General features: G+C 37.0%; 2 protein-coding genes across 7 annotated transcripts; both read right to left on the bottom strand.

Annotated features, from left to right (window-relative positions):
• Window positions 1-2,737: 2,737 nt before the first annotated feature.
• LOC135673949 (uncharacterized) lies at window positions 2,738-3,697 on the bottom strand. Its single transcript, XM_065183343.1, has one exon. It carries the CDS (start codon window positions 3,695-3,697, stop codon window positions 2,738-2,740), a length of 960 nt encoding a protein of 319 aa, XP_065039415.1.
• Window positions 3,698-4,423: 726 nt separating this feature from the next.
• On the bottom strand, window positions 4,424-23,826 carry LOC103985305 (protein ENHANCED DISEASE RESISTANCE 2). 6 transcript variants are annotated; one of them, XR_010513547.1, is made up of 24 exons: window positions 23,579-23,820; window positions 23,217-23,391; window positions 22,969-23,043; window positions 22,186-22,239; window positions 20,906-20,971; window positions 19,525-19,628; window positions 18,204-18,274; window positions 17,989-18,105; window positions 17,818-17,858; window positions 17,624-17,724; window positions 17,448-17,543; window positions 14,783-14,859; window positions 14,618-14,689; window positions 14,339-14,494; window positions 10,993-11,228; window positions 10,879-10,918; window positions 10,634-10,788; window positions 10,442-10,543; window positions 7,252-7,296; window positions 6,543-6,683; window positions 6,237-6,332; window positions 6,010-6,111; window positions 4,784-4,952; window positions 4,424-4,689 (listed from the first exon to the last, which is right to left on the bottom strand). XR_010513547.1 is itself a non-coding variant. In XM_065183777.1 (23 exons), exons 2-23 carry the CDS (start codon window positions 23,352-23,354, stop codon window positions 4,839-4,841), a joined length of 2,199 nt encoding a protein of 732 aa, XP_065039849.1. In that variant the 5' UTR covers window positions 23,355-23,391; window positions 23,579-23,820; the 3' UTR covers window positions 4,424-4,838. The 6 variants fall into 6 exon arrangements, 5 of the variants coding, with proteins under 5 accessions (XP_065039849.1, XP_009401233.2, XP_065039851.1 ...); XM_065183777.1 differs by having other exon boundaries at window positions 4,424-4,952; XM_009402958.3 differs by having other exon boundaries at window positions 4,424-4,952; window positions 14,783-14,847; window positions 23,579-23,819.
• Window positions 23,827-26,192: the final 2,366 nt, after the last annotated feature.

The following is a 26,192-nucleotide window of genomic DNA, read 5'->3' on the forward strand; positions in this document are numbered from 1 at the left end:
TAGCACTTCTATTTTGAAAAATACCCTAACAATGTCCCTTGACGAGCTATTTTATATATTTAAACATTGATAGCTAAGCTTAAAGCTTTTTTCACCCAAAACAGTGGGTTTAGAGTGACACTTTGTTGGCCAGTTTGAGTTGAAATAGTTTAATAATTTTTTTACTAAGAAAACTTATAAAGTAGCTATGTGGTGCTGTTTTCCTATTACTGCTTATATTGATAAAGGAGCAAAAAATAAGTTTCTCTTTTATTGTTTTTCGTCTCCTTTTTGTTTGTCTTCTACTTTCTTCCATATATGGGTTGTTGTTCTTTATTTTCTCTTTTATTTTTTCATTTTTTTTTTCTTGAATCAAGAACACAAAAAATGTCACAAAGTTTATCATTGTCTTTGTTATTCTTCGATCATTTAATAGTTATTTAGACAAGATAAATTATGTATATATATTGTATATTCATGAATATTATGGTATTTAAATCATGGGTTTTCATAAATAATATAGTATTTAAATTATCTTTCCTTGTTTAATATTTATTGTTAAATCTATAAGCTTGTAAAGAAACATTACAGGTATCAAAGATTTTCATGCTATACTTTCATGTAAGCCAAAAACAGTGAGCTTACAAAAAAAATATTGCATATATCTTTGTTACTATTCTTTGTTTTTTACAAAAAAATAATACATCATATATTATTAAAAAAAATTATGACTAATTTTTTACCAAGTGTTTGGGATCTAACTAGAAAGTCGAATGTCAAAAACCATTACATGAGTATATGATTTTTTTTAGAAAATTATAAAAATATATTTAAACATTAAAAAATAGCACATTGTAGAAGATCTGAATATTTTTTTATAAAAATCAAAAAATTCTCTAAGATAGAAAAACACTAATATATGTCTGTGTGGATCCAATTCAAAGGTTTCCTAAAACTTTTAAGACATTTTAAGATGTCCTGCTATTCAATATAATATTTTTATATTTTAGTCAAAAACAATGCATCGCATATTAATAAAAAAAATTTAGGCCAAATTTTTGCCTAGTATTTGGGACCTATATAGATGGTCAAATGTAAAATTAAAAAAAAAAACATGAGTGAATGATATATATATATATATATATATATATATATATATATATATATATATATATATACGTCATCAACGTAATGTGGCAAAATTGATCCAACCTATTTTATTTTTACATCAGAGAGAGAGAGAGAGAGAGAGAGAGAGAGAGAGAGAGAGAATGTTCTGAGCCGGAGGGATCAGTAGAAATTCATCTTATTTAAAAAAGGTACTCAGTATCTCGTTTCAATCTATTTTAAAAAGGATTATGATAAGATTATATCTAGCAATAAACCTTCGGTTAAGTTAATATTCACTCATCACAGCATAAAAACACATATGAGTTAAAAGTGGAGAGATTGCATTATATATTGATAATTTTGTAACTATCAGGTGTCAGGCACTTCTTTTTATTTTATCTAGAGTGGATGCATTAGCACAAATGAAATATTTTGATCATGTGGGACAGTTCAAATTTTTTTTTCTTTTATCCTATACGATTGCATAATGCATAAAAGAGATACTTCATTTAAATCAAATACTGTAGATAATTTTATGACCTCAACAAATGCATTTTGGTCACGTCGAGCACTTCACTCATCACACACACACACACACATATATATATATATATATATATATATATATATATATATATATATATATATATACAAAAAGAGATTTTGGTCACGTCGAGCACTTCACTTTGTTTTTTTTCTTTTTGGTTTTGGGTCAACACATACTGGAGGGGCCGGTGCTGATCATCGTATGCTTGTGAGTATACTTTTTTCTTTCTTCGATATGTTGACATCAATCGAATTGAAGTCTTACCACAATGATTCTTGCATCACTCGTCAAAGTAGCGACTTCCTCGACAGGGGCACAAGCTCGGGTTCTGTCTGCCTAGGCTCAACCACTTGGGCTCGGTCAACCGATGCGGTCGAGTAGCTAGACACGACCGGGTAGATGGTCCTCCGACCCGACCTGGCTGCCTCGGGCAAAGCCTACTGTTGGGGCTCGGCCGTGGTTGGGTTGGGCTACAAACTTAGCTTAAAAGAAAAAGGAACGTAAAATTTATTTGAGCAACCAATCCTTGAGGTTTATTCTCCTTCTTTTTAACATGAGGAAGCATCCTCAATCACCGAGCCACAAGGGACTCATTGCTTGCTTGTCAACACAAATCTAAGAAGGGAGTCCAGTCCGCCTTGAGCCTAACTCCATTGCAACTCTGATAAGTCAACGACATCCATCCCGCTGCTATCCTATCTAACTTCCGCATAAATATAACTTAGATGGAAAAGAGAAAATCTAGATTTTCATAAATTATTATAAGATGCTCGGGTCGAATAAGGAGAAAAATCATCATTTCAAGTCACAATGTGAGGTTGACTAAAGCTTCATGTTATATAATTAAATTAATAAAAAATTTAAGATATTCATATTTTTCATTATATTTTATCCATTTTAAAGATATATGATCAAACTTAGGAATGTCCAGTGACATGAAAAAAGAATACTTGCATTAGTGTACATGGAATGAAAAAAGAATACTGCTTGCTATTCTGTATGCAAAGTTCTGATAATTGAAATAAAACCCAACCAAGAGTTGATATGGAAACATTATGTACGAAAGAAAACAGACGGAGAAGGCAAGTGAATCTTCCATCATCATTGACGACCACCACCCAAGCAGTATTTACGGCCACCTGCATTGAATCCAATGAAGTCGAGCAAGTCCTTGCAAGATTTCTTCTTCAATTCCTTCGACGCTTCCCCTTCTGCGGTGCAGTGCGTCTTATGCACAGGATCATGGCTTTGAGTCGATCCGAAGCCTTCATTTCTCGTCTCCATAGCGCCTACTTTTTGGTTGGACGTTGCTGATGATGATGATGATGATGATAACAGGGTGTACTTGGCCGGATGCTTGTTTGACGCACACCGGAGAGGGAGCAGCGCCCTCAACCGCCACTTGCGACGCATAACGCCCTTGGCTAGGAAAGAAATAGGATCCTTGTCCTTCCCTGAACTCTCTCTTGTTGCCTCCACCATCGCAACCGTGAAGGGATCTTCTTCTTCTTCGTCGTCGTCGCTACGTTTGCTCTGGTGGCGAAAAGACCATAACCTTCTCGTTCTAGGAGGCCTCGGAGGCCGCTGAGAGGAGGTGGCGCCGCCTCCGTGGCCCACGCTTTGGAAGTATAGGCGAGGAGGAGGCTTCAATGGCAGAATTATTTTATTCTCAAAGACCTCATCAGTTGCAGCTACCGCCGGCGGTTCGTACTGATTTCCTCTGAAACCCAATTCAAAGTTGAACTCGCTGCAGCGGTTATCATTTCTGAAGCTAAATTCACACTTGGGAGTGCCAGGCTTCTCCTCCCAATTGAAAGGGACACCGAAGGTGGCAGGGGATTCCGAGGGAGAAGGACAGATGAGGTGGCTTAAGTGTGCATAGGTGGAACCGGCTGAAGCCGAGCTGGCGGGCGCACTGGAGCAGCGGGAGTACATGTTGAAGGGGTGGTCGAGAAGCTCCTCCGGGCTCGATGAAGCACCGTCGTCAGGGATGGTACTGGTGGCCATAATGCCCAAGTCCGAGGCTTGGGCGGCTACCACCACCACCTTCATATTCGTCATTACCTTCTCCTTCGATGCACCGTGGCTTCGAAAGCTTTTGCAGATTTTAGGAAGCAGGAATGAGGGATTTCAGGGAAGAGGGGAGGTTGTCTTGACATACCAATATCCATCTACCAACACTCTGATATTTGAATCCATTCAAGCAGATCATTAGAATTCGCTTTTGGTTCTTCTAACCAAATGACGTCTCTTGGTTCATTTTCCAGAATTTGGTTAATTCCTACGTTGGCGGTTCATTGAACATAATGATAAAAGATACGCTCGATTCTTCTAGTGATATTATATGGAACACAATGGGAGTAATGTCAACGCGCTTTCAGGGAAAGAGCGAGTACAAGGTGTCACGCTCATATAGTCGTCAGCCTTCTTAGAAAGCACACGAGACAGATTTGAGAGGTATGAAACAAGGGGAGGGGTCCTAACGTATACAATGCTGTTTATTTGCTAATTGAGGCCTTTGAGGCAATACGACACTACCCATTGTGGTCACGGGGACACAATGAGAAGCTAACTAACTCAGATGTACCATATTTCATAGAGCTTCTGAACATGCAGCAAAACAAAACAACATTTCTTTAAAATACCTAGATTTGTCATTTGCATTCTCTGTCTGGAGTTCATTTTCCCCTTCAGGTCCGTACCGTTCCAACAATCACCACTGACTTAATACTAAGTTTTGGCTGTGCAACTTTATCAAAAATTTATACTTTGAGCAACAACAAAAAATGAAAAAGCTACATAAGATTTTCCTCAAGTAAAGGAGGAGATATTTCATGAATACACAAATGATTGTTGGATCAAAGACTAAAGAGGCAATGGGACGCAGATATCAGCAAAGACAATTCAGTCATGTAAAAGTATGTGAAAACCCCCCAACCATGTGCACATCCTATACAATAATGTAAATGGGCGAACTTGAATGAGTGGAGAGTTGACGCAGTTCCAGAATGATTCTCTTGTATGAGGTGGCTCTTGGTGGTAGATAACAAGCACTGATAGGGGTGACAACAGATCAACGAATTGTATAGATCAACAACTAATGTTCATCCATCTGAAGAATTAGCTTCAAATGATGGTAGTTATTACCATGGCAGATGACACCTCCACAGGTCAATGAATTGGATAGATCAACAACTAATGTTCATCCATCTGGAGAATTAGCTTCAAACGATGGTACTATGGCAGATGACAGCTCCACATGTGATACCCGAACAGCACCAATAAGCCGTTCCGGAAGCTCATCATAAGTGTTTGCCTGTGAAAGAAAAAATATACTAATCAAGAGAACAAATGTAAAAAATATTAGAAAATTTTACTGTATCACAGTTTTCTTTCAAGATAAAAGGAATTAGTTCATGCTTCAAATGTTCTGAAATCAAACCTGTAAACTTAATGCTAACATCCTAGCCAAGGTAATTATCACTAATTCAGAAGTTTAACTTGCAGTTTAAACTCAACAGAACCAGCTCCATATAGTTAGGATATTCATTTTTGTAGTTGTTTAAGACAAGGCAACCGAGTTAACAATCTAGCCAACTATAACTGAAAAAACTAAAAAAGAAAATTGAGATCTACCAATGCACATGGACACCCTACATATTAAGATATTGTTGGATACAGCAAACAGGCCAAACATCATCCAGTTTATTTAGCATAAATAGCTCAAATGCACAACATGCAGTGAGAAAAGTTGAACTGCAGTGTCTCTTAGGATGAACCAATACTCTAATATTTCTACTAAAATCCTGTAGTTTACTAACAGAAACCTTTATATACATATGATACATTTGCCAGACTGAGAAAGCTAAAGCTAAAAATGCAATCTTCTGGGTCAGTGCTTGACAACTAAGATTCACAAGTGAAACATGTTATGTTTTGTCTCCTTGTGCTCCTTATGACTTCTGAACCAGGAAATGACTTGTGATGTGTACGAGACAATCAAGAAAATAAGATTTCCACTCAACGAACGAATACCTAATTTGGAATTAGGTACATTTTTTGCAGGATTATGCAACCAGTGACTTTCAATGTAATATAAACCTGTACATGAAAATTCAATGGAGATTGTCTTGAAAATGACTCATAGAAGGCCACTTTTAACAACAAAGTACCATATCTCCCTCCCTCTACCTACTGATGTCTGTTAATAGCACCAAATCAAATACTGCCAGCATACATTTGTGGTAGAACATTTCTTGGTGCAAGTAACATGATAGGAGAATTCAACTTGTCCTTTCTTGAGAAATGCCAACAATAGAAAAGCAATGATGCCATAGTATGACATGGTGTATTTACTAAAGAAAAAGAAGTACCTGCACAAGAAAAGCCATGTCAACTACTAATGTTGTAATCACACCAAAAACAATTCCCAATACCCCATTAGCCACTGTAGAAGAACCAATATCAACATCGATCTGCATGAGGGATTAATTACCGTCAGGCATCACACACATATTAGGCCTCATTTATAATTGATCTTTTCTCCAACAATGTGCCAATAGACATTAAAGTTTATATAGTCTGCTGTCCTGTAACTTACTTCGAGGTATTCTGATCCACGAATGTAGGTACAATCAACTGCTTTGCCTAATAAACATGGAGTGCTTCCAACACTCTGACGCACAATCCAGGAGCCCTGCATAGAAATATACTTTGAGTGAAAAAGCAATGCAACATGTCATGGGGAAGCCTACAGGCTCACATCTGATTCAAGCCCGTCTAAAGGAGTCAGAATTAAATATCTTCAAAAGACAAATAAAATTGGTGGTGTTCTTTGACTACTGATGCAGATTTGATCCATTTGTGTAGGATAGAGTATTAAAAACTTCATGAATAAGATGAAGACCTTAGGAACTGCTGGAATAAGCTTGAACCTACTGTTTCGGAACTCATCATCACCGTCAACAAAAAGCTGCAGTAATGATCCAGGAACCAATGGTTTTGACACAAAGTAGAATACCATACTGTAATGAGTTGAAGCTGGAACCTGCAATAACATAAATTCCATTTGTCATGCTGGCTCAGACACCACAAAAGAAAACAGCAGTAGCATTAACAGAAAATCCAATTTTTGCCTACAATCTGCAGACCTGCTTGGAGATACTGTCTCAAAGAAACTACAACCCTGGCATTTATCTTTATAAATGCATGCAGACAATGTGTACACGGGTCTGGGAATATTTATACTCCCGTCAAGGTGATTTACTCCTTAGCGAGAAACAGGATGGAGTTTTAAAATGCACAAGAATAATCTCAAGAATATGAGCTTATTAGCTTTCACCCAGAAAAGAGGCTATGAAACCCAAAATAAAAATCTCTGAGATGCAAGAGAATTTTCCTGGCCCATAGGCCTTTTATGATGATGACCGATGCATTCACATAAGGATCGCAAGACTATAATTGAAACTTTGAAATATCTTAAGATCTTAGCAATTCTACAAATACCATTTCAAGAATACATCAACAATCACAATTACTTTATTGCACTACTCAATTAGGAGACGAGTCAATTCATATCAAAAGAGTAAATAACAAATAAATTAGTAGTTACTTACTTGCACATTTATCACCAAAGAGAACAGTCCCTTCTCTGAGGCCACCTACATTTACAAAGTAGAACTAAGAACCTAGTAATGGAACTCAAATTTATCTGCAAAATGAATGATATGAGGACATATGGAAACCATATTACAAAAGTCATTAGATAAAAAAGTTGTAAACTTCTAAAATGGATTCAAATAACAAAGTTATTTTGGTTAGAATATCCCCTAACAGAAAAACCAAAATTCCTTCAGAAAACAAGAATATTGAACAAGTTGAATAATATTTCATACAGAAATCATGAAGAAAGTAATTAATGTATGTCATTATCTTCACTAGATAACAAACCATGGTTAAATATAGTCCACTGATGATCCAGCAAATTAAAACACTAGCATCTGGTAATTGCTTTCAACCAACTCTGGCATAGCAGATTAGAGGTATTAACCTTCTAAAAAAGTGATCCCTGTAAACATGTATCACAATATACATCATGACCAGTTTATCCTCTTGAACAGTGAGCACCCTTAGTGTGTATATCAGGCACAAACCTACCTTGAGATTTTTCATCCATTTGAAATCTCTCAGATTTTGGGTTGTCCCGCAACTACATAATGTTAGTTACAACTATCATATGGCACACTATTATATGGTGCCAAGCAAGAACAGTGGGAAAGTTTCTAGCCAGAACAGAACCTACTAGAATTTTAGGAATTAAATCAGGGAAGATGTGAAATTTTAGATCAAACTGAGATAAACATGTAAAGTTCAAAGAGAAAGTTAAAAGAACAGTCAGATAAGGATATAATATTTGGAAGTTCCAAAGTTTAATTTGGAATAACAGAGGCGCCCAGATGTTTACATTGAATGATTGGTCTTTTAATCAGACTTATCTTACAGCAGATTAGAATATATGTTTTAAGGAATTGAGATGTAAGATAACTAGTTTAATAGCTACAGAGACTAGTAGATTTTGATTCACCAGGAAAAAGAAACAGAAGAAATAGTAAAAACAAGCATATTAGGGTATTAAAAATCAGAAAATGTAGAAAAAACAATAATAAAGAAGAAAACTCTGATCATGCAAGCAACCTCTGGTTGCTACGAAACACTTCTTGGCCTATGATCTTGCCATAAAAGAAAATGTTTGTAGGATCACAATGTGTCCATTATGGCATAACAGAATTGGATTAAACCTTGCATATAACCCACAGAGAGGTGTTATATCAAACAAAGATTAAATCATATAACTATAAACAGTAAGCACAGCACTCCATAACTGATATGTTGTTTATTAATGATAAGGGTAAAAGACAAGTGTCTATTGCTGAGTCACCCGATCTCTGCCCTCTCCCATCTGCCCAGGGCATTGCCAAGGCTTATTTGGCCAATAGATTAACCATCTTAAGCATTAAAAGAAGCTAAATATTGGTCATTTTAAACTGTTTTAGCACGGGGCAGCTTGATGCAACAATTAAACACGTCAGTCCTGTAAAATTCAAAGCAAAAGTGCCCATCCAGTATGGTAAACAGTTTGTCTAGCTTGGTACAACAATCATACTCCTATAGTCCCATGTTAGTTATGGGAAAGGAAAAGTCCATATATAATTTTGGAAGAGTGGACAATATAATCCTAATAGTGCAATATGGGAGAGAAACCTTTCTCAAATGCTTCTAAACAAATCAGAAAGAACACAACCAACCCTCTTCACCAACCTATAGTAGTAATAAGATAGATTTTTTTTTATTTTCTAGTTATTTTTTGCCATTTATTTGTGGTAACTAAATTGATTGGTCAAAAGAGTTAAGTCTGACTATTGCTCAAGTCCCAATATGGGTATAAATATATTAGACAAACTCCAATCAGAAATCATATTTGGGAGTTGCAGGTGTGCCTTTTAGTAGGTCTTATCGTGGTGATGGACAACCCTGTCTGAGAAGACAATATTAATTTAATTTATGTGATAGAAAGCTTCAGAAGCCTCTTCATTCAAATTAGAGAAATGCATGTAGGACTAGGAGTCACTTCTATCATCAACCTTCTTTATCTTCCCATGCTTTACTTTGGTATTATCATGTGCAAAGAAATCTCCAAGGCACTGATTAGCTCATATCTGATCTTGATCAGCGTAGTTATTTCTAGAAAACTTGTTTCATCTTTTAGAGTTTCACAAGCTTGAACATGTAAAAATTATTCCAACACCAAATGTACAAACAGGAAAGGTCTTCAATAAATTTGTCTGCTAGAGAGAATTCACTGTCTCAAAAAAATATACTGCCTTGTAATCCTTCTCATTCCTGGATTCTTGAGTCCAACAATATAGATAATTTTATTCACTTTTGACACATGATCTACTTGATAGAAGTTAATATTCCACAAGACCATGATTAGACACATTAAACACCAAGGACTTTCATATTAGCACAAGTAAACCTCTTTTAGCTATAGGAACTGATCTTAAGCTAAAGCTGAATCCAGCAGATAGAAAGACTATTGAGTATTTGGACTACAATTCTCCAAATTTGGTGAACCTTTAATCAGAAGTATCATATCCATAGCAGATATGTCCATATTACTTCATAACCTGTTCTTTTGGCTCCTACAATCAGAAATATATATATGTTTCTAACAAGAAAACTCCTCATTGCAAAGGAATCATAACTAAAGTTTTACACTGATCATAGGTACCTTCTTAAAAGAGCATGGTACTTGCTTTAGAGCTGCTATAATTAGGATTAGTCCTCTTCCTTCGAGAATAAAGTAATCTATTAGTGAGAACTTTAGTTCCATTATTTTTTAAAGAAAAATCTTTTCTTCCTCTCTTCATAAAACGGAAAGATGGGATTGTTCCTAACAAATTGCAGGCTCTCATTATCCATTGCAGTTTTGATATTTCCTCAATGTACTCTTTTAGATGCCATTTCAAGACTTAATAATGGTTGAACATCACCAACAATATTAATTAATTTCAGATATTGGTACAATAAATGGTTAGTAATTGAAAAAAGACAGTTTAAAAAGATAATATTAGACAAATAGTTAGTATGGAGTTACTGAACATTAATGCCATCTGTGACACTTTTACAGAAAACAAAACTTAGATCATATTAATGTTTATTGTCAATGAAGTAATGTTTATTGTCCCACAGAAGCAAAATAAAGATGAAATTTTATGCTTATAGTGCTGCACGGGAAAAGCTTACCTGAACTGCACAGCCTTTTCGCCTAGCAACATGGTCGATTCGCTTGGCATCCTTAAACCAATCAACTGCTACAAGCTCCATAAGATGCCTTCCTCCAGGTATCTGCAATCCAAAGAGTAAAAAGTTTTAATAGCAACATTTTAAAGTATAGTTGAACAAGCTCAAAATCAATATTGAACAGCATCACAAGACCTTGGTTTTGTCATATATGAAGTGTTTACTTCGAACTCTGAAATTGTTCCCATCAGATATTCTCCAACAGTTACGGCTTTTATCACGGTCATCATGCCGTAAATTGCCAGAAAATTCTGATAAATCAATTGATTCTGAAGGTTCCTCATCCAAAACTACAGGATTAAACAACATAACTATCATATAACAGAATATTTTTGAACTCAATTACCATATATCAAATGGCCAAACAAAACAATACAAACCAGCCTTTTTAAGATCATTTTCAAGTTTGACTGGGTAAGCCTGCACACATAATAACACTGTCATCAACACTAAGAAGGCTAAGATATGAATATGAATAGTGGTAACCTTTTGACCTCTTGTTCAGGCTCTGGAATTTGATAATCTTCATCTTCATCAGAATCTTCATCCAATATGACAGAATGTCTGCTAGCAGCTTGCATATGATACAGTGAAGAATTAGGATGAACAGAATTTTCCTGTGTTTTCCTATCCTTCTTAATAGAAATTGTTTGTGCAGTCATATTGACCATCAATGGAATCTTTGATACATCATGGTTTTCATCTGTTTGAGAGAACCATTCACGGAGCCCTACCATAAGCAAAGGTGTAAGCATAAATTAAAATGTTGAAAAGGCACCTATAAAGGCATGTGAGCAGCAGTTATCTCGATGAACTAAATCTAGTTGTTATATTCTAAGACAACTTTGAGCATCGAACTCTCCAACTCAAATCTGGGTCAAAAACAAACTGCAGATGAAAGGAAATAATGCTCATATGCAGTGAAGATCTATCCAAACAGAATTACTTGGTAATAAATACTATTAAATGTATTACTTGGTACTGAATTAGGAAGGACCACGATATTCTACTGGCTAAACGAGATAGATAAGGGCAATATTCCACTAGGAAATTATTCTGTCATAACAAGAGACAATAATAGTACGATCACAAGAATATTCTATTGGTATAAATGAATGTCTTGCATATCAATTCTTCGCAGAAATATTTGGCCTTGTTGTTAGTAAGATATCTTCCAGCTTTCTATGTCATTCTGTCGTTGTACCTAAGTGACTCTTCACATTCAACCTCCCGTCCTATCTCCAATATAGTAAACATATACAAACTTCTAAAATAGTTTCTTCACATTTGAAAACTTAAATGTCCACTTCATTTATTAAAACACCATGCTATCAAAGGATATGATATAAAATTTTCACTTAAACAAATTAAAACAAACTGTGATGACCCTAATAATGTTATAATAAATGTTTTAGGGGAACATATAATTGCCATAGTATGATTATCTCCTGAGTTACACTTTTGGTTGAAATCACCTTGGCAAACAACAAACTACTTAAACATTCCTTCATTCACCCAAAAATCATCAGTATAGCCCACAGTAAAAACATACTCATGGACTAGAAGGGCATACTTTGAGAAATAAATGTAACTTCACAGTTAGGTTTCATCTTCACCGACTTATTCCTCACCTTCATATGACAACGATAACTGTTCCTGGGGAAGGTGGAACAAGAGATTCCAATGTTTACCTAAAAAGATGAAATCTAACTTTTTCTGATGTTCCATAATTTACCTTTCTACTTTTCTACTTACAACAAACCCACACTTCCCTCTTTCCACAAACCTACCAATCTCCTCATCTCCATTTGTGAACAAAACAGTATTTATAAGTTGTAGATCACTCACTGAAATTTGATAATCCCACCTTTTCTTTCCTATCACATTGGTTTCTATTCACACCATGGATGCCCCTAAGGCCTTAACTATATTCATCATATATTGCATGTATGGATTGCTTTTGTTTATTATGAATTTGGTGCCTCCTTTCTGAGACATGTAATTTTCATGTAACTACTGCAGAATGTACAATGGAGATGATATATGTATTTTTATTATAATCGTGTAAATATATGTAATATAAGCTCATGGTTGATATAGTCTATTTTGTTAGTGTTAAAGTCTACTTTGTTTTAAACATAGGTGTATCTACCAGTGATTTAAAAAGCGCTAGGCGCCAAAAGGCGCCAAGGTCCAAAAATGCCCGAGACGCTAGGCGCTCGCCCAGGCGCTCGCCCGAGCGAAGCGAGACGCTAAAATATAAAAATATAAAATATAATTAATAAATATAATTATTTAAAATTTTAAATAAAAATATAAAAATATATAATATAATTAATAAATATAATCACATTAACAGTATAAATCTGCTGACGGAGAAACGAGGAAGCAGCGGCGAGCGACGGCAACAGCGACGGCGAGCGGCGGCAGCGGCAGCGGTGAGCGGCGGCAGCGGCAGCTGCAGCAGCAGCAGCGGCGAACGGCAGCAGCGGTGAGCGGCAGCAGCGACGAGCGGCGACAGCGGCAGCGGGAAAGGGAAAGGGTGCGGAAGGCGCGAGCAGCGGGAGGGCTCGCGGGAGGCGAGAGGGCTCGCGGGAGGCGCGAACAGCGGGAGGGCTCGAGGGAGGCGCGAGCAGCGGGAAGGCTCGCGGGAGGGCTCGCAGGAGACGCGAGTAGCGAGAGGGCTCGCAGGAGGCGCGAGCAGCGAGAGGGCTCGCGGGAGGCACGAGCAGCGGGAAGGCTCGCGGGAGGCGCGAGCAGCGACAGCGGCGAGCAGCGGCAGCGGGAGCAGCGACAGCGAGCGACGAGATCGCGATCGGGATCGGCAGCGGCAGCAGGTTAGGGTTGGGGTTATATCGGTTTAGTTGGTTCGATTGAACCAACTAACAACCGAACCAGGACCGAACCAGACCTAAAATTATGGTTCGGTTTACCCAGGCGCTCGCCCGAAGCGCCCAGCGCCTGGGCTCGGGCGAGCGCCTAGGCGGCGCCTGATTGAAGCGCGCCGCCTGGGACATTAGCGAGGCGCTCGGGCCTCGCCTCGCCTCGCCCGAGCGCCTAGGCGAGCGCCCGAGCGCCTTTTGCAATCACTGGTATCTACCAACCCATTCCATTAGGAAACAAAACAGCTTGCAAGGAGTGGTCACTGGGAGAGTCACCATTCCAAACACAAGAAACCCCTTGCCGCCTAGCAAAATGGGCAAGGAGGTGAGCTTGAACATTATAGTTTCTAACTTTCTATTAAAAAGTCCCCATTGTATGACTGTACAATGATTGCCCAAAACCCAACAGTCTTTCAAAACATTGCTTAAGTGCCAGGATTATGGAGCTAGGTAGTAGCTTGTAAGAAGTCCAACTTGACCCAAATCAATATGCTTAAAACAACAACTTCATTTTAAACATATTGATTAAAAACAGATTTTATAATACTCTTAATTTTCCATTCCTAGGTGTGAGAATTTAAGAAAATGATATTAGCCAATAAATGCTTAAATTATCTCATTATCCTATTAGTATAACCAAATAATTTATTGAGTTCTTCCAAATATAATATAAAACTAGGAATCATGGTAGCTCTAACAGAAATAAGGATAACTTGTAATACAGTTACACAATTAGAATGGCTAACTTTTCTACCGATGCTCGAATATCCCCATCCAAAGTGATCATGAAACATAAATACACGCTTAGCAACTAAAAAAATCAATAATCAAAAAGAAAAGTTGCTTAAAAGAAAAATATAAAAATAATATTACAAATTAAGTCAACACATGTATCAATAGAGAATTTTGTTATGAAATAGACAACCAATTATATGTTATCTGTGGAGAGTATAAGTACCAGCAACGCTGTTCAACATCTGAATCAAACAATGTTGCTGAAATGATGGGAGATAACCAACACCCCATCCTTTCAGATCAATTTGCATAAGATGCTGTACTTGTGTCCGTACTCTCCCATCACGTGGTTTCAAGGGAGAAATCTTGAATCCCCCACCTTGAGAAGAAAATAAATAATAATATTTTTAAATAATTGGACGATAATAATATATCAGGACAAAAGTGCACATACAAACATATCACAGATGTCCTAAAAAGTGTAGAGCAAGTGGAAGAGTACTCTCAACATGGGCTCTAACAAATCCTGGTTGTGGACTACAATTTACATGCTCCCTTGAACGGAATAAAACAACTGCAAGAATATAGAATTAGTTTCTGGAAAATTTCTGACAGTGGCAAACATCAAGCCTTGTTATGGAAAAAAAAAAAAGACTAACATTCTCACCATAACTTCCATCATCATTACGTCTCCAATAGCGCACATAGCATAGATCACGAGGCCACACAAACCTGACACACAATCTGCACTTTTATTCACAGCAGAATCATAGATATATATTGAATCAAGAATCACATATACTGTCAACATAATAATACTATTCAAGTTTCATTGCTAAGCTAAATACACAGTACATTGCTGAATGACAGTATCACAAGTTAGTAAATCTATGACAGGTACAGAACTAGATCAATTGCAGCAGTACTAGCAACTTATTTCTTATTCCTTTGCATATCATACCAAATCTTTTTTTAATAGCACTATTGCAAAAACTTATCAGAGATCAAATCTTGGCCAAAAAACTTACCCCTTAAATCAACTTCAGGAAAGCTATGCTCTTCAGCACAAGGATACGAGAGATTCTATCAATAATCAGTTAATGTGGGAAGTTTCAAGTTCCAACTCTCTCAAAGCTTCCAGTAAGGCCGAGAACTTTCTAGTTAACTTCTCTATTAAGGCTTCCAACAAAATTTGCTTGGCGTCCTCTCATCTTTGATGACACTAAACTATGAGATTCAATCCTGCTATTATTGACGAAATCTCAATTCCATGCTGAGATTGAAACCCCTATTGATATATTATATATTTTCTTGCAGATGAATTTAACATTTCATGTGCAATTCATGTACTTATGGGTGCAATTCCAAGCTTCCACAGGGGTGCACCTATTTGTAAGCTTTCTATAAAGACAACCAGCCGTGCGTTCTCAACTTTGTTAGATCCTTGCATGGACTTATATACCACACATAAATAAAAATTATAAAGAAGAAATAATTTATAGTCAATGATGAGTCAAAAAAAATAATGCCCTGCAAATTCCAAAGGAATATTCTTAACCAAAGTTTCAAACACAGGGCAGCCGGTATATACCAATTAGTATAGGTCAATACTGGTTGGTATTAGTTTCTTTTAATATTTTTTCCTGATTATACTGCAACATTGGTTGGTAGTCCAGCATCATACCACAGTCCAAACAATCGTTGAAAACAATATTGAACAGGTATTTAAAACACTGTTATGACTGTATCAGCAGCTTCCAATTGTCTAGCATTCAAATAGAGCCTTGACCCCAAGGAAGTTCCAATTGGATGCTACAATGGTTGTTTTATAAGAATGATGTTGGTACTTTAACACAGTTCAAAAAACCAGTCAGACCAGTACATGCCTGGTATGCATAGTTCATTGTATCAGCATACATGTCAGCACAAGTCGACATGTCAGCAACCATGCAAGCATCTTAAAAGGCAATGACATCAGCATCCACATCAAAGTCCAACCCACCACCATGTCAACAGACACCAAGTAAGCACACGTTGTCACAACCCCTCATGTTGGTGGTCCATTTCCAAAATCGTCCAGCCAACCAATTTATGATTAGACCCTTCCCAAATAAGAACCGCTGAGGTATGAAACACTACCTGGAAACTCTGCTACGGTGCTACCAATAAACTACACTCCATGATCTCCTGAATCACCCACTTGAAGCTAACTTGAGATATGGAACGTTGTGATGGGAATGACCCAATTCAACTTTTACAGGTTGGGCATCCTATTCAAGCTTAACCATGTTTGAGATTACCTTGATTTGAATGAAATTATCTTAAATATTAGATATGAGATTACCTCGATTTGAAGAGAGGTTCAACCGAACTAGGAGACTGACTTCCACTTCTTATCCAAATGAACCTTCCCTAATCAGTTTGGAAGGTACTTAACGAGCTTAACCATGTTTAGAAAAAAAACCAAAAGAATAAGAAAAGAAAGAGAGTGAGTGAGAGTGTGAATGGAAGAGAGGAGACAGCCACGCGGGGCTTAAATAAGCCCCAAAAGTTAGTCAATCGTCAAATTTCACCTTTACAACGAAATTTGGCTATATTGATTGGTATCATAGGTGGTACACCTTGTACGCCTTCAAAACCAACCTGGTTTGGACCGAAGGGGGCATGATCCGTGAACCGAGTAGTTGTCAGATTTACCAACTGTTTCGTGACAAAATTGCAATCTATGCTCTTGAGTAATTTTATCTATTAAATCAAAAAAATATTTCTATCCAAATATTCCTAGAATTCTCATTTGATGGCATCATCTAATATAATTTGAGGACATATGCACTTATAAGTTATAACAGCAAGTATAGAATATGTCACTTTCTCGTAATATATATTTTAGTGGTAAAATTTTCTATCACCAGCATTTTTAATCTATACAATATTTTTACACCTCTTGTGAGCTAGAAATCATACTTCATTAAACTAGTCTAACTGAATTTACGTATAATGATCAAATACATACAACCATAATCTCATCTATAATCATAACTGATATGAACTACCCTCAAATGTAGCAGCAGACTTAATTTCGTGGAAAAAAAGTTTCATTTTACATGAGTTCCACATTGTGACTTTACAACTGACATGTAGCTAGTTATTACATATGCATAGTATCTCCTTCAAAATAATATTTCAAGGTATTAATAATATCACTTCCAAGTTAGAACACGAAAATATAATCGTATACAATGGTGATCAAACATGTTTCTAAAACTGACAAAGAAACGAGGTATACAACTATGACAATTCAAGTCTACTTCAATGCACTTAAGAAACATTACACTGGAAACCAGTCCAGCTGCAGCCTATGATAGAGTATCGCAGTATGACCATCCACCTCCTCAACCAAACTGCCATACTGAAAGCTGCAATCCCACCTGCAAAAACAATAAAAGCAAGTGGTGATTGAATTAAAGAATTTCTAACATTAAATTGATCATCCATAAGTATAAGTTACTCAAAACGTGTTCCATCCATCCTCATCACAAGCTGGAAAATAGATTCACATGTAGCTTCCACAATGCCAACAGCCTTCATTGCTTTACTACAACTCCTTGGCTGTATAACAAAAACATATTACATCAATGAGAAAGCTAATAACTAAATTTCTAAGTTTCTCATGTACATTAACCGTAAACATGTTATCCATACAAGATAGTCTACTTCTACAAGCTCCTCAAAAATGCGAAGCCCTGAAAAAACACAAAAAAAAAGCCATAAAACAAGAGCAGATGGTTTAGATCTCATGATCCTTGAGGTTATAATTTGTTGTATTATGCAGAGCACAAATAAGAGAGCCAGAACAAAGAAGAAATGTTTCACCATTCTGGCATCTCACTAGACGCCAATGTTTCCTAGAGAAGACTTGATCAGAATTGTTGTCATTCGACAAGCCTGAATCAACATCACGGGTCCAGTCAAGTATGGAATCAGGAGGGCCTGTCAAAAGAGAAGCAATGATCATGCTGTATCATATATGCCACTATGCAACACAATATGCTGGACGATGCATAAAAGAGATCAGTGCTAGTCCTTACCATTTCCTATGGTTGTTCTCCTTGACAAAGTAGGATGGCTCTCTTCCTCTTCTTCTTCTTCAGGACTACACCTACAAGAAAATATTAAATTCTAAGCAAAAGAACTAAAAATTTGTTGGCATATGTGAATTTAGTTACATTTTTCATAAAACCAAAGGAATATAATCAAAACTGAGATGAGAAGGTGAAGAAATAGCCAGAAAGAAGCTGTCCTACCAATAATTATGAATCACAGTATGAGAACACAAAATGATGCAGAAATTAAAATATGAATAACATGAACCGTGGTGAGTGATTGCTACAGAATCTTGATACTATATCTATAGCAACAAGCTGTATGAGTCCCAAGAACATCATAGAAAAAATTATAGATATGTAGACCCAAAAGTTAGATAAAATAAGGAACAGGTTCATTAACTATAGAGAGAGAGAGAGATAGATGATCATTTCCATCTTTTTAACCAACTTTCCTTTGTTCTTCTTAAAGTATTAGTTGAATAAGTCTTTTATTCACTTAAATAAATACATCAAAGAGAAGTTCAAAGCCAGTTTAAGAACCTAAACTAATATTCAAGCATCATTATAATCAAACAGAAAGGTACACTTTAACTTCATTTTTTATCCATTTATTAACAGAATATAATTTTCAAGAAGAGTTCAGCATCATTATATACTACCTTCAATTTACATTCATATATGTAATAGTATTCTATTTGTCCAAACCAATAAGGAAGCATGGACCCACAACAAACGTAGAAAACATGTCTCTACATCTGTACAAGTTGTAGAGAAATCTTGGCAGCTTGGCATCTATTAAAGTGAATTACAGCTAATAACATTTTATAGATATTTATGTCAGCAGATCCTAGAAAATCTCACACCCATCAATGTTCATCTCTAAGCAGATCAGACAACAGATACAATGTATGCACACACATAAAGAATACAATCCTAATAGTCCTCTTTATGTAAAAGACAGTAAGCATTTCTACATTGCCAAACACCAATTCTCTAATAAAATCATTACAGGCAGCTATCTATTAAATAATCTTTCATCAAGTATCCTAATCGTTATCAGGATAAGTGGTCAAAAACAGGTTTTCCAATAATCTCTCATCAAGTATCCCCAAAAGAAAACGAAAAATATATATAAAAGCAAGATACATAACCTCACTGCACCAAGACAGATGACAATTAAAATACCATTGTAGCAATTTTAAAAAAAAGCATATATTAACAATACATCAATTGATCATGCTTCCATTGATCATGTAAACTTAAACCAATATCAGTGAATACAGACACATTACACATTACTTACTGACTATCCCGGTCAGAGGAGGAAACATTCCTTCCATTATCCACCGCTGATTTATATGGAAATGAAGAAAATATCTTGTTTCCAGTAGCTGTTGTAGAATCTTGCTAGACCAATGAAAAGATGAAGAATTAGTTGATCTGAAATATCAATTTATACTTAAATGAATCACATTAGAGATGACAATTACCTTAAAAGACCAGGTCAACCACCTCTCTACATAAATTCTACACAAAGAATGTTTCATTACCAGAACTTTTAGACATCCGCTTTACCTATTTTGAATGGGATTCTAAAAATATTGATGGAACTGAAGGTCCTAATCTAGATAGATTGGCATCCTAGTTGGGTAATTACAAGCCTATTAGACTAATTTACTAATACCCAAACCCCTTGTTCCATTGCAAGAAACAAAGTTGACTAGAAAATACCAGTTCAAATTCCAAGTTAATTAATCACAATATAAAGAGGTTCTTACTGACTTTATTTATAACACTTTTGTATCCTTAATTATTCATTCTCTTTTTTGTTTAAATTTTCACATAAAAGAATTTCTTATTATGAATTAGCCTAAACCTTAAAGAAGTCAAAAGCTTTCATTGACACATATTTATTTCCAAAATTTTTTCACTTATGTCAGCAGTATTGATCTATATTAACAACAAGGTAGAATTAATAACTTAAAGAGCTAATCAACAATTCTAGGGTAGTTAAAAAGGTTTCCCATAAATGACTAAATAGGAACCAGAGCATGGTAATATCACAAGAAAATTAGCAAATTACAATATGCACAGGAGTCTTGATTATACAAAATGAATGCCTTAAAGAGGCTTCAAGATTGCAAAATCTCCTAATCAAGTGTCTCTTATTCCCAAGATTACGGTAGTGCAAACCAAGTTTAAGGGTCTTAGACCCATACTGGTCACTAGCCAGACTGGTATGGGAAGTGAGGATAAGGCCCTGCTATGAGGAGAGGAGGATGAGGAGACGAGAAGTGGCAGAAAAAAAAGAGAAAGCTAAAAGGAGGATTGGGCCTGTAGTTGATAGCTAAAAGAGTTATTAACACGTTGTTGATAGTCAACTGCTATTGACCACCAAAACAACTATCAAAAGGACCCAGAGTATAAAAAAGAAGACAATTTTGAACCAGGCCAGTTGAAGTCATCAAATCCAAGTGCCAGTTCCTGGTAGGACCACTAAATACTGGTCGCTACATACGGATCCGACCGTTTTTATTTTTTGTAATGCTGATTCCAAGTTACGATTATAGCATTGTTAATATTCTATGACAGAGAAATCCAAACAAAGAAAGTAATATTTAATGTAGACAACCATTATAACGAGAAGATAAACCATGAAGTAATAAAATTTTCACTTAAAGCACCTGATCAATAACAAGCTCAATTTTTTCCTTCCAGATCAGAGCCTCCTGAATGTTAAACGCCGCCATCTGATTCAAGAAAAAAAAGTAATAAGAACAAATATTATATGTGGACGAACACACTCTGAGAGATATCAAGCACAAGTCCTTGCCTATAATTAAAAAATTTTAAGCACGAAGACCGTCCATGTATCTCAAGTGATAGAATCAATGCAAATTTAGGTGAAATAATTTTACAAAACATATGTCTGGAAAATTTCCATCAGCAATTCCATTAATCAGCAAGGGCAAATCCAGAATTTTAGAATAAAAATATATTAAATTATTTGAGATGATATTGTTCTATTTATTTGCCAACTTAGCTGATGGGTAGTTTATCAGTGTTTATAAGGTGGACTACAATTTTTTGACATGTTTACTTATAAGATAGAATCATATTGAGAGGTACCTGATGCACTGTCATACATTTTTAAACTTATGGAACACCACTACTAAACAGCAAACACCTACTCAGTGCATTAATTTAAATTTGACTAATTTATTTCTGTTTTTAGTGCTCAAAGATTTTTAATACAAAAGACTAAGGGAAACATTTTGAACTTTCAAGAAGGAATCATTTCAACTTGTGAAACTATGAACTTTTAAATGCAGTGAAACTACGAATTTTTAGTGCACTGTATATTATGGAACTTAGAAAATGTTTCAACTTTCGAGACACCAATATATCTTCAGGATTTGTATGGCTCATAATGCAGGAAAACTGAGAATGTTTAACACGCATAGGCAAATTATTCGAGGGAGACAACAACACAAGAATGATGCCCAAAACTAAAAAAAGTGCACCATTGTGCTTGACTGGATAAGGACGTGATATGGCTGCATGTCATTAAAATGATGTGAAGGTTTGAAATTTTTTTTTAGTTCAAATGTACTGATAGAAAACTTAAAATGAGCTTCCATATTTACACAAATATTACCTTTGTTGGAAAAATAAGGTTAACATTTAAATGAATAGAAATTTACAGTTTTGTACCTAGGAAACCCAACTAATATGGGTCAAACAGGTCAAAGTCATGGTTTCTCAATAGTACGCTGGTCTCTCTAAGTCATTACATCATAACTTTTGGATCATTGGCCCTGCTCAAGATCCTGTCATGATTTCTGCAGCTAGGTGACAAATTTGTATTGAAGCAGTCCATTTTTTAGGGAAACAGAAAACAAGGTTCAGCCTACTTGACAATCAGACAGATAGAACATTCAAGATGAGTTAAGTCAGCACGAACCGTAATTCGATGATACTTCTCTTTCTTGTTGTAAACACATAAAACATAAACCATCTGCATTTAAAATTAAAAAAAAAATCAGCATGAGACAAATTTAGAAGAAGAATAACAAATATCACCAAATTTCAAAAATGAACAGAAATGATCCAAGCAATAAATAGGATCTGGTTGACTAAATCAATGTATAAATGACAAAAATTATAAGAACAATGATACATACTAGAGCAAGATAAACATAAATTAGCTACAACAAAGAATTATCTTTAGTAAGTTTAAGACAACTTAGTTGGTCCCAATATATGTGAAAAATGTTAGAGCATAAGCTTATGTGTACTATTCTTGAGCAACTCTAGCTGCTCAAAAACTTACAGCTCTAAAGGGTGGAAAATTCTTCAAACCAGATAACAAAATTTAAATAATATTTGTAGTGTTATAATGGTTAACACTACTGGTAGAGAAAAACTGCATAATTAGCATGTGTGCAAAAGCTATTTAAACATGGTTTTGGATGTTAAAAAGTTGAAGTGTGCCGAGAATATGGTATACTTAAACTATTAATCAAAAATATCAAAACCAAGGAGCCAAATTATGGGTATAATCGGAACAAAGTTATAAATACAAAAGATGATCAATGAGCAGAACTTAAGTGCATGTAAGAAGCTGACTAGAGTCATGGCATTAGATTAATTGGCATTAAACGAGAATTCTGAACAGAATGGGAGGCATGTTAAGCATTCATTCACAAATCAGGCCTTATCCACTTTAAAAAAGATGAAGACTTACATGACCATGGTGCGTCTTAAGCCCTCTATCCTCCACTCTGCAGTTTCCATCTATAAGAAGTGTCTTGATCGGCACCTGAATACCTCAAATAATAATTTAAGCGCTGAGACGTTTAGCATCTCAAATAAGGAAATAATGAAGCAACAAAGGGCGGTGAAAAAACCCTCCGAAACCCTACTAAAGATCAGATGAAATAAAACAAAAAACTAAGACAAAAAGAGGGAAGAAGAAACTAAGTGATGGGGTACCACGTTATCCTGAGGTTTCCTCTTGTAGTACGCGAGGACTCTGGTCTCGAGCACGAAGTACCGCATATGGATGAACGATCGCCCAATCTTCCGCCTTCCATAACGCACCATCCATCCCTCGTAAACCACCTTTGACATCCTCTCTCTCGATACTATTTCCCAATAGATCTACACTCTACATCGATCAAATATCATACGGAGTGAGATAAGAGAAAATCAAAGAGGGGAACATAGTAGCCCTAACTAACCGATCACAGTACTTGCTCAAAATGAAGCCAAAAAACCCTCGATTAACAACATAGATCTCAACCCGTACTTCAACTTTAACAACGACGACGAACTATCGAAGAAAAAAGACATACCAGATCGATCAAAAGGTGGTTCGCAGGCGACGAACTCCGAGTTCCGATTGACCACAGGCGCTATAGGATCACATAGATAAATCGGCTCGGACGTAGCAGCCCGACGACGATAGGAACACAAGGATCCTACCGCGTAAGAAGTGAAGGGGGATGTCGTGGAACCGAAGAGGAAGAAACAAAGGGGGAAGGGGTGCTGCTGCGACGGGTTTTAAATGGCGACGGACGATGACCACGCAGAACAGAATACAAGAAAACAAGACTCAGCGCCTACCGAAAAAGGAAACGATAACCCCACCTCCATAACCTCTTTTTGATTTTTTTTTTTGATCTCTATCTAATTATTATTTCTGGAAACAGAATATGGGCATAAAAATTCTGCAGAAGAAATTGGAGGTAGAAATACGATAATAAATTAATTTTTTGTTTCGATAATGGAGAAATTTTGATAAGGGAGTTGGTGTGCGCGTGTGGTGTGTAGTGGGTCATGGAGGAGTCTACGGCGCTGACTATGCGGATGTGGAAGGCATCTCTCCGTCAGCAACACCGACGTTAGACCAAGACGAAGGAAACAGTTGTATTCACCGGCGTTTTCTTAGGAGAAGTACGTTTTCTACTGCCTCTCACGTACGTTTTCTTAGGAGAAGTATGTGCGAGAGCGTCGCTGTCTTTGAGGCCCATGTGAGTCCAAATCAAACACGGATCAAAATGTATTAAAAAAGATGCGCCTACCAACTGTGACGATGTAATAAGGCAGCATGCAAGAAATTAAAGAGTTGACAAAGGTGTTATAACGTGATCTGGAATTAAAGAGGACGGTGCATGCATCTGGATTTTGAATCTTAAAGTGAGGAGGATCAAAAACAACTTTGAACTCGGAGAAGGATCCATCCACGCGTCGGATCACTCTCGTGAATTGTAATGCCTGCTTAGCGAGATACATCGAGTTCGGAAGATCCTCTGCAACCGATTTCAGATGCCTTTAAAATTTTTTCTTATCCTATGCCATCAGAATTGCTGGATGGGTTGGAGCCACACGTATATAATATAAATTCACCTGTGGACGTGGGTTTGTGAGTAATCACGTAAAATGGAAAATGAGAAGTAACACTAATTTTCTTCATTTATCAAGCAATCACGTAGAATGTATCCTTTGCTTGTCCCGTGGCTTAACTGGGCCCCAATTCAACGACCCAAGGCATAATTGGGCCCTGTGGGGACAGTTAGCACTTGGGCTGTCCTTGCATTTCCGATCGTAGTTGGCGTGCCCCGATATATATTTTGTATATATCATATTTTAGTTCTGCTGAGAAAAGAGGGAAATAGACGAGAATCGAAGTGGGGGGTTTGTCACGCTGACAACAGGTACAGCAGCATGCTTGTGCACTCACCGAGCAAGGTGGTGACGGTGACGGTGACGATGATATGGTCTTCTGTGGCCGATACGTACCTGATAGTAGACGTGACGGTGCATGGTTCCCTTGACCGACTGGTAACACTAGTGGTCAAGGCGGAGTTGGAGTGGTCAGGCGTTGGAGGGCTACGGGGTACGGCCGCCTACTGGCCTCGCATTTCGGCACCGATGAGTCGCTAGAATTAAAGCCATCGATCCCCGGAAAAGAAGTTAACGAGATTAGCTTGCCTGACTGAGCAAGCCAAGTTTGTCACTTGTAGGGCCTGATCCAAGCCAATAAAGTGGGGAATTGGTCTAAGGAGTGCGTACGGTTTTCCTGTGGAGGACACCTTTACTGGGATGCTGATCTGAAACCGGTCCATCTATACAAGTCCGAACTGGAGAGGAAATCATCCAAGTACACATGCTAGCTAGTGCCGTGGGCGGAAGGATATATTCTTTGACACGCTCCGATTACTATGCCTGAACCCAAGTCCAAGTCCATCAAAATTACTCTATCTAATCACACTTGGCTTTCAAGACATCTCGTCATGCCTCAAATAACACGAGAGATGTACAGTGGTCCTGCTACTTTGAGGTCGTGCTTCACTTTCAACACAAACATCCTGTCTTGTCTAAAATAACATGGAAAGAGAGCGACGTCTGGTACTATCATGCCTTTCTCGGGTGGGAGGGACCTGCGCCGGAGACTCCGGACGCAAACGAGCAACAAAAACAAAGTGCGCAAAGGCATTCAAAACGGATGAGAGATCGCATTCCTATGGCAATAATTCCCTTTGGGCCTTGCGTTGTTAACAGAAAAAAAAAATAAAAGAAAAGATAAAGAAAACTTCCATTTGTCTCGCTTTTTATAACTTCTGTAGGACTCTCATTATTACATGCAAACGGAAGGGAACGAAGGAATTATTAGTAGCGTAGCGTAAAAGTTGCACCAGCTCTCCATCCCAAGCCGATTTAACCCACAACAGCTGTTGCAGCATAAAGAAAAGAAAAAGAGATGCAAAACAACATCCGACACCGGCGACGGCCCGCACCTCCGTTGGTGCTGCCCGCTTAATGACCTGTAGCTGCCGGTAGCCCTGCAGTTTAAGGCTGCGCTCCGTGCTGGAGCCTGACGTCCTTAAATGTCACAATGAACCGTCCCAATATCAGGACGCGAATCAAAAACAGGTACATATCAAGCATTTAATATATATATATATA

Source organism: Musa acuminata, chromosome BXJ1-5 (genome assembly GCF_036884655.1).
Source record: "Musa acuminata AAA Group cultivar baxijiao chromosome BXJ1-5, Cavendish_Baxijiao_AAA, whole genome shotgun sequence".
NCBI lineage: Eukaryota > Viridiplantae > Streptophyta > Magnoliopsida > Zingiberales > Musaceae > Musa > Musa acuminata.

Coding starts and splice junctions, on each gene's coding strand:
- LOC103985305 (XM_065183777.1), bottom strand. CDS start 23,354: ATGTCAAAGGTGGTTTACGAGGGATGGATGGTGCGTTATGGAAGGCGG. Junction 20,972..22,185: donor AGAAGTATCATCGAATTACG/GTTCGTGCTGAC, acceptor TTCTTGAATCAG/ATGGCGGCGTTTAACATTCA. Junction 17,725..17,817: donor TTGTAGAAGTAGACTATCTT/GTATGGATAACA, acceptor TTTGTTATACAG/CCAAGGAGTTGTAGTAAAGC.
- LOC135673949 (XM_065183343.1), bottom strand. CDS start 3,697: ATGACGAATATGAAGGTGGTGGTGGTAGCCGCCCAAGCCTCGGACTTG.